The sequence below is a fragment of the Neospora caninum genome, chromosome VI, assembly GCF_000208865.1.
Source record: "Neospora caninum Liverpool complete genome, chromosome VI".
In the NCBI taxonomy this organism is placed as follows: domain Eukaryota; phylum Apicomplexa; class Conoidasida; order Eucoccidiorida; family Sarcocystidae; genus Neospora; species Neospora caninum.
In genome coordinates, this window is record NC_018392.1 from 1,729,487 (window position 1) to 1,747,739 (window position 18,253).

Here is an 18,253-nt window from a genome sequence, read left to right on the forward strand (position 1 = left end):
ACATGTTGACCATTCGGCAAGCGGAAGAAAAGATCGCCCTCTTGAGCGCGAGAGCTGCCCAGATGGAGGCCCACTGTCGCCGCGTTCAGCATGCGGCACGGAAACTGGCCCCTGTCAAGTGAGTTACCAAGCAGAAAATCTGTCCACGTTAATAGGAACGGGGAGCATTGCAGAACAAGTACAATGGATGTGAAGAATTGCCATTTCACCCATTTCGATGCTTCGGAACGGCTTTGTGCTGGCAGAAAGTATGTTGAAGCCGTATCAGAGCTCTTGGGAGAGACAGCTGAAGGCTCAGGAGAGAGCTTGATGAGACGAATGGTAACACTGCAGAGTACCAACGAGGAGCTGAAGAGACAACTCAGCGACGCTGTGGGTGAGCGAAGCTTTCTCATCTTCTGGGCAATCGATTCTTCAAATCGGTAACCCTCTGTTGACGCGGCATTATGCTGGTATTTCAAGAATTTATTTTTTTGGGACGAGTCATCTACGGAGACATCCTCGTTGCTCCAGCTGATCCTCGGCACAGTTATACGGGGAAATAACTCTCAACTTTTTTTTGACGATCTGGACCATCAATGCCTGGTCCAAATGGCAAACATGGACTCTGAGACTAGCATAATCTTGGATTCTTTCCTCTCTTTCTCAGGGACAGGATCAACCCTCAATTATTCATGCCACTGGGAAAGAGACGTGGATTTTGCTGTTGTCTCCTGCGGAATCTTACGTTCTGACTGGCTTAGATCGGCTGGAGCAAAGACGCCTCGAGAGCAAGGCACGGCAGGTGGATGCCTCGAACGTTGTCCTGCACATGACTTCTCGATCAAGTCCGTCATTCCCCTTGTCTTTCCAAAGCCCGCTGATATTTCCTTGGACAAGGTCTCGAAAGTATTAAGGGCATTTTTCAGCGCTACCAGGACTACCAAACAATACGGACACGGGTTGCAACTTGAGGTCAAATTTTGTTGCTTATGAAACACAGCGCCTGCCGTCGTAGATTCGACCATGCGGACGTGCAACAAATACCCGCACAGCTAACGATGTTAAACATAAGCGCGTAAACACCTGACAATACCAGGATTTTCGCTCATAGCAGTGGCCGAGCCGCTGTCCCAAGAGCTAGCAGCATGTCCCGCCAACTCAGTACGGTAGACGAGTGGAAAAGAGGGGGTTCTTCGACGTGGCAGCTCAACGGTCATCACTAGACGTAGTGTTCAGATAGCTTGCATGTCATTTGAACAGTGCAAAATCGTGAGAAACCTGCCAGTCCTGTAAATAAGGTAGCAACGGGCACCATCCTGTATATGCAGGAGGGCCGTCACCCTGTTGGCATGGATCCTGCTATGCTAGGCGAGCTTCAAAACGAAGTAGACGGCCTCCGGCAAACTCGGCAAGAGCTCGAACAGGCACTGGCTTCTGAAACAGAGAAGGTCTCCACTGACACAGCTGCGATAGGAGCCATCTGCGCAAATGTGCAAGTTCTGCACACGGTGCGAGCTACGAAAAACGACTCTACACAGTATGGGCACACGGGGAAATGGCCTCGTCAAGCCACTAATGCGGAGAGTACCGCAAGATGCGTCATGTTGAACCGGTTCAGTCTGATAGCGTACCAGCGAAAAGTATTCCAGGCACCGAAAGATGGAATTGTTCCTTCGGCGTACACGAAAAACGTTTAAGGTACTATTTTGTGTGTCTAAGCTCGATGATAACTGCTATCCGATCTCTCTGGTAAGGCTGTGTGCAGTGTCCAAAACAATGTGTAACTGACAAGAGTGTTGCCCCTACGACACGCCTGATTATGAGGACGAGCTCGAGAGGCCAGTCGGAACAATACAGGCAGTGCCACGTGCCTCGCACCAAGCAGAGATCTCGGGATCATATGTGTTGAGGCGCATATGCAAGCTGTAGCTCGTTACAGGTGCAAAGGAGAGTTTGTCGCTTCTCCCAACAAGCTACAAGCCACACACACGTTCTGGCAGTGCAGGCCGCGACACAATGAGCATCTCCAAATCCCCAAAAGTTATCAGAAAAATCGGAGAGCGTCTGTGGAAACAACAACGCCCAGTGCGTAACATGGTAATTTTGAGGAAAGAGTGATTGTTTTTGCCACTCTGCATGTGGCGTTCAGCGCCTCCACCAATCGCGCTTCGCGCCAAAGGTTTACAACCAGGAGGAGCCGAGTCCAACCTCCTCTACCCCGAAAGATGCCGCGTTGCCCCCAGCCCGGTTCCTTGATGTTCTGCAAGCGAAAGAGTGCCTAAAACAGATAGGAGAGCTGGCGCGTAAATACAAAGCTATAATCAAAGATGCGGACGCCGAACGAGAGAAGACACGAAGACGAGGTAACAACGACGCAGGTGGACTGTGCCGCCAAGCGACTAATCGATACAGTCTATTTTGCATGCCACAGTCGTGGCCCACTGCAGGAACGAGTGAGAGCCGAAACGTGTACGTGGTGAGTCAGTAAATAATTGATCCTGGCCACAACGATGGAAGGCCTGTTCGAGAAACCGTCTCATTGATCGTCCTGTTCGTGTTCCAAAATGCCACGAACAGAGTTGTCAATCTAGCTTCTTCTCTGTATACTAAGGGATTTCGTGGTAGGTGACCCAGTGAAAAGAAGCGCGAGAGGACAGTTGGTATCCGTATGCCTCGCCTGTCCTTCGTCGGTAGAGGCGCGCGCGGCTCAGGAGTTGCCTTTCGTCCTCCCTCCGCTCTCGTTCTTTTAGATCTCACGTACGCCGACAGAGGACAAGAGCGTCTGGAGGGCGCTGTCACCACTACGATATATTCCTTTCCTTGAATTAGTTGTCATCGCCTTTGAAATCCTGTTTCTGCCCCACCCCCCCCCCCAAGCTATAGGCCAGCGTTCGGCACTGCCCTGGTCCTTGACAAAATTATTCTCCAGCCGGAGCTCGCCCCGTGTAGGACCTCTGGAGACGTGTAAAACGGCGACGCTGGTGGCTACGTCACGATCACCATCTGCGGCCCGTGTTGCCGGTAGTCCTGGCTTTGTCATTAGCAAAGGGGATCGGTCTGAAACTGCAGCTGGAGACAGTGGCAGGAGCAGTCCTCAACCTCCCTTGGTCGTGCGGCAGCCGCTTTCTGTGGAGGTCGAAGTCCCTTCGGTGGTTGCAGGGGAGGACGTGGTCGAGTTTGTCTTTATTAAGATGAATGGAGGAAATCACCGCTCGCGTCCGCAAACCTGCAACACCTCAACGCTTAGCACTTCCGTGTATCAAACCTCTGTCAGTGGACGGCAGTGCACCCAGGGGTCACAGTTGCATTTCGGCTACTCCTCGCAGCAACAGCGACTGCTGCATAGTCCTGTGGGGTCCGTCAAGACAGCCACACTTTCGCACAGCTCCGCGAGCGACAGAATACCACTACCGTCGGAGTCGGGTAACATGCCCGGGCAAAGAAGAGTGGTTGTTTCGCACAATAAGCTCTCGCGAACGTCCTGGTTGACGCAAAAAAACAACAGAAAACGTAGCAAAAGTGCCGAAGAGGCATCACCGGGTAGGAATTCGTCTTCTCGGTGGGCAGTGACTCGAACAAAGGCCGCCCTCCAGCAGCAGAAAAAACGGGACAGCGCGGTGTCACTGCCAAAAATCCTGGCTCCTGATTCTTCGGCAGTAGAACGACGGAAAAAGCAGCGGAATACAACCAAAACTGCGAGGCCGACGCTTGTGCAACCAACATTCGGGTGTATCGGAGCTGATCTCGGAAGACCCACCGTTCCAAGAGCAGGAAACGGGAGTGTGACGCTGTCTCAACGCGTTAGATTCGCCTGCGATACCCCCCTGCGAAACTCGTCCTTTAGTCCTCCAGGCAGTTCGGAGCCAAGCAGGGGAGAACAACGTCTTAGAGCTTCTGATTTAACGACAAAGGTTTCCCTGGGCAGTGGTTCAACAAGACCACCAAGCATTCAAAGATTCGCCGCCTGCAGCGATTCAATATCAATAGCGCGGATGCGTACCAAAAAGACTCTAGGGATTTCCTACAGCAACAGTTGCACAGAACTAAGGAATATTAAGGGTTTTCAAGCTGGTCAAGTACGTGAGCGCATCGAGGCAATGGTGTGACCGTTTAGAGCAGACTTGGGACAAAATAGCTGCTTGCTAGAAAAACAAGGCAAGAAAAAGGCAATGCTTCCTCTTCACAATACACACATTAGCTTCGTCCTCCTTGTTCTGCTTCCGGGATACACGCTGCGTTTCCGAAGAGCGATGTCTTCTTACGCAAAACTGCCGTAGTCTGGTGCCGAAGTAGGCAATTTGACCAGACCACTGGGTGAAAAACACCCAGTGCTGCCAAATGAATACCACTGTTGTTGTCCCCATCGTCCACACTTTCTCTCGGGTTTGTCTCCTCTTTGTTACCATACTGGCTACGACTTCGATTGCACTGCAGTCAAGCATGAAAAAAACGCCGTGCACGTCACTCGCTCTGGCTAACTGTGTGATCATGCCCCACCTAGGCTCACAAAATGCCGCGGGTGTCCCTTGTGTCAGCCACCAGTCGCGAGCGAGGCTTCCCTCGTCCGTGCGCTGCACATCGCAGGGTTATTCCCTAGTTATAGTAACTTGTGTGAGAATGTTACTTCCAAGGACATTCTCTTTGGGCGGGAATTTTAGATATATGCATGCACAAGCGATCCTGTGTGGTTTGCGTAGTTAGAAGACAGAGACTCGAAACGTCTGTTCCACATTCACTGGATCCCGGGACAATAAGCTGCACTACAGCGCTTGCTACCACAACAGTTGGGGGCGCAAACAACCAGCCGATTGGCGCCTTTCCCTGGCCACCGGCCGATTTAGCTCCGAGAACTCGATGAGTATCCAGTTTCACGTAAAGTCCAACAACCCACACAGTTTACTAACGCGCTATGTCTAGTCGAGCGCTTGTCTTCGATAGAAGAGTTGGAGTGTCGGTCCTAAGTTTCGTGGAAATCACTGGCGTTGAGTGCATCGCTCTTGCAGCCAATCCACTTCATGTTTGGGATCCGCTTGCGCGCCCCCTTCAGACAATCGCTGGTAAACGCGTGTATTCGCGTACAGGAGATGATCACCTGCAAGCTGCATTTAGGGCATTGTAAATGGGAGAACGTCCCCACATACACACAGCACGCAAAACGCAAAGAAGGCGCCACTTGTACGGCTACGCGCCCGTGTCACTGTCATGGCTTTCGTGCTGGCAGCCTCGACACGTAGCGGAAGCCTCACAGGATGACACCGACCTGCGAGTGTGGCTGTATTGGATGGAAGGGCTTTCAATGAAGAATTCAAACTCCTGGTGACCGTTGCTGGCCCACGGGACAGGAGCAGGGAAGATTTGCAGTTACCAAGCGGGGAACTGCAGCACTAGAAGTCCTCGGAGAAAGGAAGCCTTTTCAGTCGGGCTGAACAATTCGAGAAGTTCCTTCGGTGGCCACGTTGTCCATCCCTCAAATGACTCAGTCCGCAACGCACATTACACTAGTGTGCTAGCAAAGAAGATAATCACCTCTGACTTGGCCGCGGGCGAACACTGTGGCAAGTCGCCCCCTGTTTCGATGGTGTCTGTCGGCCCGAAACGTTTTCCCGTATTTTAATCTGTCCCTCAGTTCAAAAAAACATTTAAAACGGGTAACACTAGTCGTGTCCCATTTTTCTATACTGCACCTCGACGGGCCAGCAGTGGCATGCGTCAGAAGACGACGCTGTTTAACCAGAGTGACCTGCAGAAAAAGAACCGTCCAAATGGTGGGTTTGTACGACCGAGTACCTTTCCCGGAGAGCTAGCGCGGCCCGAGTTGGGTCCAGCAGGCTCTGAGCGTCTCTGCGTCTGCTGCACCGGCTGTGCGAGCAGTCGGTTTACCGTGTGAACAGTGTGCGAAACCGTGGAGCATTACCAACGCTGTGGTGGGACTACCAGGGGTGTTTGGTCGATTTATACTGGGGTGTGATGGGTTTTTGGACTACTTTTCATCCCTTCTGTGTCGTGAATGTGAATGAAAGGGCTTTTTTGCTGTTGTCATATCTTTCCCTTTGCCGGGTACCCGGTATTCCTTCCGGTTATACAGTTTGTAGTCCTCGCAGTCCGCTCGTAAGAATCGCCCGCCTGTGCTTTTCCCGGGGCCTCCAATTCCGGGTGTCGTGGCTCTCCCCCGAAGAAGTGTGCGAAAGTTTGCGCACATGTTGGGCTGGTTTTTTGTCTACACACATCAGACGTGTACAACAGTCCCAGTCCGCACGACATGGCAAGCACGAAAATGGCGCCCACAATTGTTGACGAGCCACTGATTCAGCTGTTCACAAACAGCTACCAGCATTACCGACAGTTCCTCCTTTCGCAAGCACATGTCGGCCCTTTCTTGGAGGCATCAGATCGGGCCCTTTCGTCATTACTGGACTTTTATAATCCTACTCTTCCAGTTTCCCAGCGGGTTTCCGCCTCGTGGCCTTTTATGCGGCCAATGGACTTAGTCATCGTGACTCTCACGTACCTCACGTTTGTTGCCGGCGCCGCAGGCATCAGATTCTTTTCTAGTAGGAAGGAACAGAGTGGAAGCTCTGCAAAGTATGATGTTCCTCAGCCAGTGAAACGAGGCCATGAGGTGCCCTCGCGGCCGACTCTGGCAGAGAAAATGAGTTTTATTTTGCTCCTTCAAATTGTCTACAACATCTTCCAGGTACGTGACACTGAGGAGCAATTTGCCCTAGAGGAAAGGTTTTGAGACTCTCATTCACTACCTTTTCGCAGATCGTTGTTTCTGTTGGGTACCACTGGCATTCGGATGTCCAAATTCCATTCAGCTCACGGTCTTCGCTGCACGCGGGTAGTCACGTGGCCTCTCGGACAAACCCAGCTGTTAAGTCCATGCGCCGGGAGATATTTGCCAGATCTGCCGTTGAAACCTCCACAGAAGGCTGAACAGTTACCTGGAGAAGCTTGGCTAAGTTGCAGCGAGTGGAAGGTGATGGCAAAGCCACGTGGGGAACATTCTCCGCACGCCTCTGTCTGCATACATGCATTCGACCCCAGTGCTCTGCGGCACAAGGCAATACGGCACAGAGCGTCGATCGCCCCACATGCTATCTCTTCACGGCAATCCGATCTTCCGTGTTTGTCTGGTTTCGGCGGTGCCAAGCGTTTGGACGTGGTGGGGGCTGCCGTACCTTCTCGAAAGTTGTCAGGAACGTTCCTCGTCTCACACGCTGGATGACCTGCAGGTGCACCGCACGCTCCCAGAGGGCTGGCAGACTCTTGTGTCCAGCACTGGGTGCTTGACTAGGATGTTGCCTTTTCCAAGCACTCATCCTAGGCTTCGTGCCACACATAGGGAACGCCCCTGCAGTTTGGGAAACCATCCGGTACGATGGGTCTTGTCGCCCCCGTGTGTGTGCGTGGCTGTGTGCAGGTCGTGACTTGCTCCTACGTCGTGTACAAGGCCATGTCTGTGTACATAGCAGAGGGCTACTCGCTCGTATTCAACAAGTTCGACCCCACACGAGAGAACATGGCGGAGGTTGTTTGGCTGTTCTACTTGTAAGACACTCTTGCGGAAAACGGCGCCACCTTCATTGACAGAGTTCGAAGCTGCATAAATCCGCACGGGCTGGAGACCAGATGCTTTATCGGGTCTTCATTTTCGCCTCAGCCGCAGTGTGTAGCGGACCCACAGAGGGATGTGGAAGCTGGCACCTGCACCGAGACAACCCGTTCTGAATGCACTCTCTCACTGGAAGCAAGGGAACCTGAAAGCGTTGTTTTGTTCTTTGGGCCAGGAATCGAGAGCGTGACTATGCGCTGGCGAGCAAACCGTTCACGTCCGGTGGACCTGCTGCCAAGGCCGTTTCAGCTGTGTCGGCACAGTTTGCCGGGGGTTTCTCGCCATGGCAATGCGTTGTAATCCCGAGACGACACGGACCTCCAACACCTTTAGATGCCTTTAGTCAGCTCTGGCCTTCCCACAGGCTTTGCATACCGAGAGTCGTGGTGAGATGTGCGCCCTTTGCAGGACGAAGGTGGTCGACTTGCTAGACACAGTATTCATTGTGTTTCGAGGGAAATGGGCTCAGTTCTCGTTCCTGCACATCTACCACCACGCATCGATCTTGTACATGATGTGGGTGAATGCGAGCGTCGGCTACGACGGGGACATCTACTTTGCTGTCATCGCCAAGTGAGTCGACTGGCCACATGCGGGCCATCAAGTGGACTGGTATCACATATCTGATGGGCTCTGTCGCTGCCTTTGACCTAGTGACAGAATCCATCCGTTGTTACGGAGACGCGGGCCGCGTTGTTCTCACTCCGAGGCGTCCCCAGCTGCAGGGGGATGATTTTTTAGCCGTGTTCCACCAGAAGCTGTATATGCAGTTTCCATATCTCCGTCACCCGTCGGATTCTGCGATCTATGAGGAACAACACAGTTCCCTTCCCCCTAGCCGGTTTCGAGAAAATTATCGCAACTATGCTGCGCTAACAGTGGCGAGTACTACTCTGTTTACATACCACGGGAAGAGCTTCAGTGACCGTCGCAACACCCTGCGATGTCGGGGCGTTGCTCTCCAGTCTCTGTTGAAAACAGGTTCACTTAGGAACGTTCGTTCACCGTGGCGTTTCTCTGTGCATTCCTGACCCAGCTCTGTGGACAGCCCCGGAAGGTCGGTGATGGCACAGAAATTCGTGAGGCTGTGGCCGTAATTCGTGAAATGTTTTAAAAGGAAGCGGCGGACTGTTTCACTCACCATAATGCTGTACCCCTCGCTTTTAACCTTGTATGCCCCAGCAAAGAGTCCTTCTGCGGCCGTGTGTGTTTGTGTTTGTGTCGCAGCGGCTCGATCCACGTGGTGATGTACACGTACTACCTGATGGCCTCCCTAAACATCGGAGTGGCCAGACATATCAAACCGTTTATTACGCGACTGCAGATGACACAGTTTTTAGGGATGCTTGGCCAGGGATTTTATCATATGTGCTTCTATCAAGACTGCGAGTATCCCATTAGGATTGCGGTGGTGTACATGGTCTACATTGTTTCAATGTACGTCTTGTTTGATCGATTCGCGAAGCGTACTTATGGCCATAAGAAAGCGGGCAAGGAAGGCTCAAGTCAGAGTGCTCGGGTCGTAGGTGCTTCGCCGCGGGGAGGGGCGCGGAAGACAGATTGATTCGCACCATTTTAACAATTTTAGAGACAGAGGAAGTGTGCAGGGGCACAAGGATGTGCTGTCTGAAGATCGGAGGTCGCCCCATTTCAAGGCCTCAGAACTTGTTTGCTATCTTCTAGTCTGCAGCTTCGTGTTTTGTATGCGTACCAAAGCGTACCGTGCCAAGAGCTCTGTAATTTCATTTCCATTATGGATTGTGTTGCTTTGTTCGTTTTCTTTGGGTATTCCCCATTCAAATTCAGAAAGGAGCCATTTCTCTTGCGGCGTGGTGCTTTACGGTGGCATAGACACTTTTCTGCAGACGCAAAAATAGTGTGGACCTTGTTTCGTTCGATAGCAAGCTTCAGTGTGGCACTTGGGGTGCTCCGGCAATCAAAAATACGGGAGTGTGCAGACAGTTGTTTTCTTCATTGGCGAAGGCTTCGCGGAGAAAGGCAAGGAATTGTTGGTTTGTTTTCTGGTTTTTCCATTCAACAATTGAAACGTTCTCTTGTCCGAGGTGAGACAGATAAATGTCAGGACGATGCATCCTGGTAGGCAACCGACCGTCCGCCCCGTCTTGGGCCTTAGAATGGCTTGGAGCGCTGCTGTAACCTAGCAGTGCAATCCTATTGTTTCCTGGGTGGTTATTAAAGTACTTGTTTCCATCCTGAGCCCAGAGGAGACAGCGAGATTTCTTTGATGGACCCGCCAGGCGCGTCCGATTCCCCCCGTCGTGGGACAGAGCTCGGCATTGCCAGCCGCTCGTGGCTCATTGGATGCAAAGCAGAAGCCGTGGCAACTGGTTCTTACACCTCCTCGTTGAGGCAAAAGCACGACAAGCCGTTCCTGCTTGCAGATTTTTGAAGTACTTTTTGTAGTGACTGACTGTCATGTGTAAACGTAACTCATTGAGATAGTGGAGAAAAAGGATGCCGGCATGATATATGTGAGGGGGGTGGCCGGGGCGGTCAAAGGGGGCGAGGAACCTTTCCTCATTTGCGTGAAATGTGATGTTTCCCACGTGACAGGAGGAGGGGCACGGACAAAAACGTCTGCAGAATCATTCTGCAATAATAAATCTTGCTGACGGGAGAGCGGCTTTGTCGCTGTATGGCAGGCCAGGGGGGAAGGGTTCCGCTCGTGCTTTTTCCCGGAGGGTTCTCCCGAAGAAAACGAGGAACGTTTCAGTCCCTTGCGCCTTGCACCCACTGTCCCTTCATGGTGTGTAGCAGCTGCGTCCTAGTTATCAGCGTGGTTCTGACGGACTTGTCGCAAATTTCCTGTGCATCTGCTAAGGGAACACTTCGTGCTCTACCACGTTACAATTGTTTAGACAGAGAAACCTGACCGGTGTGTGGAAGAATACTGGGAGCTAGATGGCTCCACAACAGAGATTGTAACCGGATTGCATTGCTGCATCTTCAAAGGAGTCGACGACTCTGTCAACTGCCAAAGTCATTTGAAAGAATGCCATTTTGTTATCCTGAATGGTTGCAAATACGTGGTCAGCAGGTGCCGTATCCACGGCTGTCTAGCCACATTAGTTTCAAGACGTGCAACGGTTTCCCACGTCTACTACTTTCCTTAGCGGTCACCGTCTCAATCGGATTCTTCGCCTACAAAGGAAGGAACTATACTAAGGCGCTGTGGTCAGCAGTTTCTGTCCTACCTGATTCAACAAAAATCTAAAAACCACACAGAAAACCTCTCAGTATATCGCTGCGTGTATATATATATATATATATATATATATATATATATATATATATATATATACTCGCTGCGTATGTATGTATATATATATATATATATACTTGTGTATATGGGGAGAAAGGCAGTTGCCTATCCGGCGAGAGACGGACTCCCTGCCCCACCAGAGTGGGAGGCGATGTGAAGCCCCTGCAGACGCAAAGGGACAGTGCTTGAAGGTATTGAGGTGCCGCCTGGACCACGTCAAGGATGCGGCCCCTGTTTTCGGGTAACATATAAGGGACTGCTGTCGGCAAGGGCCAAGGCCTTTTAAAAGATGCTGGAGAGACCCGGAATGGCTGCATTTCTCCAGCCCATGATTTATCCTGGACAATGTTATGCTTGATGAAAGGAAGTTTTATACGAAGGATTCGTGTCGATTCTTCAGATCCACTGTTCATAGGAATGGAGATCTCTATAATTCCACTTATGGAGGGTAGCAGGAGTGGGCGCGAGGCTGCTTCGTTCGAAGCGCAGTGTAGTCACACCTGACTGCCGAAGAACATATGGGGTTCTCGTGCCAGCTTCGGGGACAGGCTTGGCAGACAGTTTGCGCCGCTCGGAGTGTTCTTCCTTGGGTGCTCGAAACGCTTGGCCTGCAAGGCTGAAACACCCATTTTGTGTGGTGTCAGTGAATGTATATGAGTTGTTTGTATCTAAGCACAAAAAAGTGCATCTTTATATCGATAATGTGCTTGTATGTCTAAACACACATATATGCGCATATATATAGATCTTAAAGAATAGATATTTGTACTCTTGAACCTGCGAAAATTACCGGCACGCAGTTGCATGGGAGAACAGTTTAGAGAATACTAGTCCGACCATCGCACATGACAGAGGATTCATACTCGAACACCATGTGCCTCCTCTGTTCTCGTTTGCTTCCGCCTGTTTCAGGACCACGTTCGTGGAAAGGGAGCACCGAAGAGAGATGTGTGCGAATAAAAAAACTGCTGTGTCTAACTATCGAGGAAACGTATTGCAAATGATGCGCTGTGGTCCGGTGCCACTGTCTTGCAACAGCAGGCAGTGGTAGCATACGTGTTTCGAAAAGAAAGATCGACTGCATGGATTCCTTCGCGCGCATCTCTGTATAGGGGCATATGCACACTGTTTCCTGACACGGCCGACAAGTCAGCGATCTCGAGAAATCATCTGCGTCATGTAGGGACACTATGCAGTCTACGAAGCTGTAAAGGAGGCGAACGGCACAGTCGGAGACCACATTGCACCACAAATGGCATCCGAGAGACAGAAAAGGCTCTCTCTCGAAGTCTTATTTAACTGTCGGAGGGACTACATTGCTGCAGGGATCGATCCGGTACAATATAAAACGACGCCTCGAATCAGGTCTCCCCTTACGCAATGATAGTAACCGGTCAAGCGTCATTCTCCAAGCCAACAACAACCAATAATACCACACTGAGGCACCGCAGAAGATGGTTGTCCCGTGTCCGCGGCCGCGACCGTCACGAGCACATGGCATTTTAAGACGCGTTTGACAAACTGGTTTAGAGAATGTGGGACACGAAAGAAGCAAACAAAGTGTTGGACAAGCCCACTGACCATGGATACTCGAGCTGAGGACCTGAAATAAGCAGAGGGAGCCGGCGTCGCGTTGGGAGACCGACACAGGCGTCATCCATGTACTTGCATCCGGCAAAGGAATGCATCTCGATTGCAGCGGGAGAGCAATGCCGAGTGTAGGCGGCCTATGAGTGGGTATTCTGGTTGTACAGTGACCACACAAGCGCCTGACCCCTCTCGAACAAGTCATGTCTCTCTCAGAATAGCAACGCGCCTTCAGACGCAATAACTCCTTGCGTCGCTTTGTACGAAGGCTGCGTGGTCAGCTTCACGAGCAGTGGCGCTTCTGTCGACACTGGAACCGCAAGCATCCACTGAAAGCAATGGCTCATGGCACTTTACAACTGGCTGAGTACGAATGTGTATGATGCTTTCAGTATGCCTATTACACGAGTGCGTGTACTTGTGTGACTGCCATGCACATATGTGCTCGCGAATAAGAGAAAAGCGAGGAAATGAGGGCGATGGTGTATCCAGAAGACCATCCCTGACGAAGGATTCCTCTTTATTCGGCCGCGCAGGCCACGCGATCTACTTTGAGACAGAAACACACCGTCCGTCTGGCCCCCACCATCACCGACGTTCCAAACCCTGCAGGGGCTTTCGGATAATGAAAGAATATCAAACCACTCGCGAGGTAGCCTCGATTTCTTCGGCAAATAAATTAAACCTTGGGTGAAAACATTCTACACGTGCTCACAGCTTCGGCCTTGTTGCCGGACCCCGTTCCTTCATCTTCTCAATAAATTCGGCAGCCGAGCCGGGACCTTCATCGAGGGCCTTGAGTTCTCTTGCGTAAATTCCGCGTTTGATGGAACTGAAAACAGACCGGACAGTGAACGTGAACTACTCGGGCGAATACGTCGCGGTTGTGCGAGTCTTACACATAGCTGCCTATGCAATAACATAGATGGCCCCATTAGCACCAGTGCGTCTCATTCTGCGAAGGATCCGTCGACAGTGTTGAAGACCGAGGGAAAGAAACGTATGTGTTGCAGAGCAACACAGAGAAACCTGTATATCTAGGCGGTGGAGGTTACTGTCTTCCGTACGAAGCAGATGATGGACATGACGCCGCAACAGATATTGCACAAGGTTCTCGCAGTCAATCTTGTTGGACGCCACATATGGTTGCGCACCATGAGAAGCGAAGGAGCTCTCTGCAGAACTGCCACACCTACCCTAATATCAGATTCTACTGGAGGTGAAACTTCTCATCTTCCGCCCCGTCACTGTGCTTATTAAAATCGTAGGTTGTGATTCCACGTTGCGCGAGCTTTCGTGAAACAGAATAAGCCGAAAGGGTACGGTTCTGTGAGGCTCACCCGTAGACGACACGGTTTTCTCCAAGTGCTGCAACCGAGGCGGCCAAGCTCCTTGCAGCCTTGAGTACTTCAGCGTCACCTGCGACATAGCAAATCGAGTCGCCAGTCCACATGGAAGTACACACCGGTTGCCTGCAGTTCGCTAAAAACATACTCCGGGTCTCAACACCTGAACTGTTCTGTATGCCCACGTACCAGTTGCCACTTGATCCACGATGCGGACGACTAACGCCTCAGTACCCGACCAGCGGTGTCCTCGTAGCATTGTCGATGTCCACAAACTTCTGTCGATTTTAGATTGTATGACAGCGCACATGCCTAAGAATGGTACAGAGGATAGGCCGAACGATAATTAAACATTGTGTGTTTCGAAAGCTTTTGGAAGTGGAATACGGCAGCGTCACGCTTGGGCCACGGGCATTTTGTGAAATGTTAGGACGACGCGAATATTAATGAACCATGAGCGCCGCTGGTGCAAATAACCCCGTCTGTAGTGCCAAGCAAGTTAAAGGGGAAGTTGTTGACTGACAGAATTATCGTGCTTGTACCCAGTAGATGGTAGTATGTATACGTTAATACTGGTACATCTGTACAATCTCCCTTTCTCTCTTTCCCTCCGTCTCTCTCTCTCTCTCTCTATATATATATATACCGGTACATGCAGAAAGATAGGTACCCAAGTAGATAGAAGGGCGTATATCTGGTTGATTGTGGCACACCGATTTCCGTGGGTACGAACGGGCCCATATATATTCTGTTGATTCTAGGGAACTACCAACCTGGTGTCAAAGGCAGACCGATGAGGACTTCATTGACGCAGAGGAAACCCCGGTCTTTACTCATCACCCGGTAGTCGCAGACACAAGCCAGCATGGCTCCTCCTCCAAACTACGCACACATATTTAAACGCAGAAGTAACAATTCCATTCTGCCCTCATTGGGCGGACAGTGTATTGTGAGATGGACGACAGCGAGGTATACTGAAAACTGTTGCACATGCTTATGATGTCGTTTTACGCTAAGAATAACGCATTGTCTGATAGAATTAGACTAGAGAAATCTACCAGCAACTTCCAAAAGGCCTTTAAAACGTGTGGCGTGGCACCGTCGCCTTTGCGAAAAGGAGTAGGAACGCAAGCTCGAATTCGTTCACTCAAACTGGATCCTCACCGCATGGCCGTTGATTGCTGCCACGAGGGGAACGGGGAATCCGAAAAGCCTTTTCAGCACTGAACACAAAGAAGAGAAAAGAGAAATTAGTTTTCTGGAGGATTCGCGTAGCTGCCGTTACGGAGTTGGCCATAATTTCTCTGAGGTTTCTTTGCCAACCCGTGGAAAGCGACACATGTTACTATTGGTGGCCGCGTTTGTAACCAATATACGTTTTTGAAATATGGACACGGACGATGTATATATGTTTATACATCTACCTGGGACGCGCATCATGTTTCTACTCCCCTATTTATGATGCCGAAGCCACCTGCAGGAAACACTAAACGTATTGCTAGCGACAAATATACACACACTTGTTCCACTGGGCATTTTCACGCACCAAGGACCACACGACATACGAGAAAGGTGGCTGCGGTAATACCTGGACGGACACGACATGGCAGAGCCGCACGTGCCTCAAGCAACAGGGGGTCAAGGGCATGGCTCGAGACTCATTCTGGCCTACTCTTAGTGGTGCATCATACTCCTCCATGTGAAACTAGTGGGTGCTTCCGCTCACGTTGTTGAAAAATTCTTAGGAATTCTTCAGATTCCCGTGACAACTCGCGTATGCTAAGCCCATTGCAAAAGAATTTGCCGCTACTGCAGATAACGCAAGCTGTCGGACCTGCAGTTCGTTCTGACAGAGAAAGAAGACAGATCACGCTTTTATGTGCCAGTATTATACTCAAGGAAGGATGTCGGAAGGTGCACGTTGTCCGTGAGAGGGCAACACTAGCCGCGACCGCGCTTATCCGTCGAACGTCTCCGTCGTTTGGGTTTCTTCATTCTTCATTACTGCGAAACCTCTTGCTCCCAGATTGCCAACTACATAAGATTAATCGTAAGGTCGGAAAAGGAAATAACAGAAACAAGACTTCTCCTCCGAATGGCTGATACCTTCGCTTTTCAGTGAGGACAATTGCTGCAATTCCTAAAAAGGGCGGCTGAAAAAACAACCGTCTCGAGGGCAGGAACGACCTCTCATGCTGCTGTAATTTAGTCGGCTCCCACTTTCCGGACACGCATCCAGAGCATACTGCCAAATACAAAAGCGCAGTAGCTGTTCAAGTCTCTGCATGTGAAAAGGTCCACGCCATCCAGTAATCCATATATTACGTGTATAACATAACCGATATGGAATAACCTTAACGTAGTAGGATACTGAAACCCAAACTGTTTGTGCGCACGACGTCAAACGCATTATGCGATAGAACTTAGAATATGGTACGGAAGGTTGGCGAAATGGCTGCAATAGGCGAAACGGCTGCAATGGGCGAAACGGCTGCAAGTCTTCACAGTAGTGCGCGATTCACTTGTAGGCTGTTCATTTTAGAGTGGTAGTACTAGTTAATATAGTTTTTCAGTATAGTCTTATTGCTTGCATAATAATGTCAAGAAATTGCATCCAGACTCTATCCAAAGGCAAGCAGGCACTGGAACGGCTCCGCAACCGTCCGTCCGAAAGTATAATTGATGCCTGTCCGTTCGTGACCATAATGTGGCATCAGAAAAAAACTGGTGTACTTGAAAGTATGCTTTTTAATTTCAAAATATCATTCCCCCTTACCGATTTGGTCAAGCGCGCTATGGAGTGCAGCTATAGATGAACGCGTAATCCGGTTTTCATTATGGCCTAGATGTAAAGTAAATACACCATCGCCGTCGGGGCCCTCAAGGCGCGGCACGGAGTCGGAAGATCTATCACCCATTGCAAAAGGAAATCCGCGTTCCGGAAAGACAGATGAAATAATGTTGCTCAAATATGGGAGGTTTCAAATGAAAGAAAAAAACAAAAAGCAGTAAAAAGTCACCGTTCTTCTCCCTTTTTCAAATCCTTGTTGTAGTAGAACGTCCACTTCGATGAACTCCGTCAATATTGAACAGAAAATGCACACGAAGTCATGAACATCAGCAGAACGGTTAATCCGTTTGACAATGATTGAGATTGAGTGGAAAGTGGCGCCGTTTTCGGTCACGGGGGACAGGAAAAGAAAAGAGGCAGCGTACACCCAACGGCAAGGACGCAGGGAGCTGCAAGGCTTTGGGAAGTTGGGGGTCTTTTAGGGCAAGCAAGAAGATTTTTTGATTCGCTGTAGCATGTATATGAGCGGACACGTGGGGATGTGGTATTCCTCCGGTCACTATGGAGCAACGTATTACGTCTTCGCCTCCCCTTTTGAGCATAGGTCTCGACCGGTTGCAGCGTTCATTGCCAGAGAACCCACGTGCCACCTCTCCACATCTGTTGACCTTTTTCTTTTCGAACACGCGTTAGACTTGCCTTTGTGCAAGATGCGTACTGGAACATGTTGCCTAAGCTTCCGATGTGAGGGTCGTGTGGACCCGTAGTGCTGCCCGACGAGTACCTCCTGTTGGTAACTCGATGACTGCAGGTGGTCGCGTCTAAGGAAGCGTTCATCCGACAGCCACAGCAGTGAGTGCTGTGGCTATTCCAGTTATCAGGGGACTCTGTCATAAGGTTAATCACAGCATCGATTTCTGTGGGGAAACATTTTGAATCCGGGGATACACACCGAGAAAACCTTGCCGCGCTTCGCCGTAAGCGGGCGTGCGGCTCGCATGGCGAAAGTGGGGTCGTAAAGCACAAAGTGCATTTGCTGGTAATCGTCGTGATGACGAGTTTGGGACAGTACTTGCGTAAACAGAATTGACTGAAGGCACGTGGCCACTAATTCTTGACCGGGATGACCAAGGTCGCTCAATGTGGATAGTAGATGCGACTACACGTTTCGTGGAAGGGTTTCACACAACGGGTAAGCGGTTTTATTATGTGGATCCCTAGAAAAAAGGAGATGTGGGAAATTCACGTCTTTGGATGTCAGGGAATGGCCCTCACACTCCTGAGTTGTTTCGTTACGCAACGGAGGAGACATCTTTATATGAAGTTCGAAGTTGAGACCTATGGCGTGTTTCTCGTACAATTTATTCGACGTGGTAGTATAGTAAGACTGTCGTTCGGCCGAAAAGGATACGGGCACAAAGACCTAGTCTCAGTCCTCGCTGCTGTCGCTCCGCGTGCAAAGGAAAGCTACACCTCATAGTGTACTGAGGCTGATTGACAAGCTAAGAGTTTCATGCATGCATACTTGCGTAGCCGCACATCCGAACGTCGACATATGAACCTGCAATACATATATGAGGGACCCCGAGACACCCACCCCGCCATGGCACTATCCCGAGAAAAGAAAAAGAAATCGCTTCCCCATGTTC

General features: G+C 50.5%; 3 protein-coding genes across 3 annotated transcripts; 2 read left to right on the forward strand and 1 right to left on the reverse strand.

Moving 5' to 3' along the window:
* Window positions 1-2: 2 nt before the first annotated feature.
* NCLIV_017530 (conserved hypothetical protein) lies at window positions 3-4,088 on the forward strand (the record flags this gene model as incomplete). Its single annotated transcript, XM_003881945.1, has 5 exons — window positions 3-118; window positions 246-376; window positions 744-784; window positions 2,132-2,345; window positions 2,866-4,088. The coding sequence occupies 5 exons, from the start codon at window positions 3-5 to the stop codon at window positions 4,086-4,088; spliced, it is 1,725 nt and encodes a 574-aa protein (XP_003881994.1).
* A 2,372-nt stretch (window positions 4,089-6,460) lies between these two features.
* NCLIV_0175a (elongation of very long chain fatty acids 4 protein) lies at window positions 6,461-9,161 on the forward strand (the record flags this gene model as incomplete). The annotated part of the gene is made up of 4 exons (XM_003881946.1): window positions 6,461-6,676; window positions 7,406-7,533; window positions 8,006-8,170; window positions 8,825-9,161. The coding sequence occupies 4 exons, from the start codon at window positions 6,461-6,463 to the stop codon at window positions 9,159-9,161; spliced, it is 846 nt and encodes a 281-aa protein (XP_003881995.1).
* A 4,017-nt stretch (window positions 9,162-13,178) lies between these two features.
* NCLIV_017550 (hypothetical protein) lies at window positions 13,179-16,731 on the reverse strand (the record flags this gene model as incomplete). The annotated part of the gene is made up of 6 exons (XM_003881947.1): window positions 13,179-13,299; window positions 13,808-13,886; window positions 14,587-14,695; window positions 14,978-15,036; window positions 15,540-15,659; window positions 16,590-16,731. The coding sequence occupies 6 exons, from the start codon at window positions 16,729-16,731 to the stop codon at window positions 13,179-13,181; spliced, it is 630 nt and encodes a 209-aa protein (XP_003881996.1).
* Window positions 16,732-18,253: the final 1,522 nt, after the last annotated feature.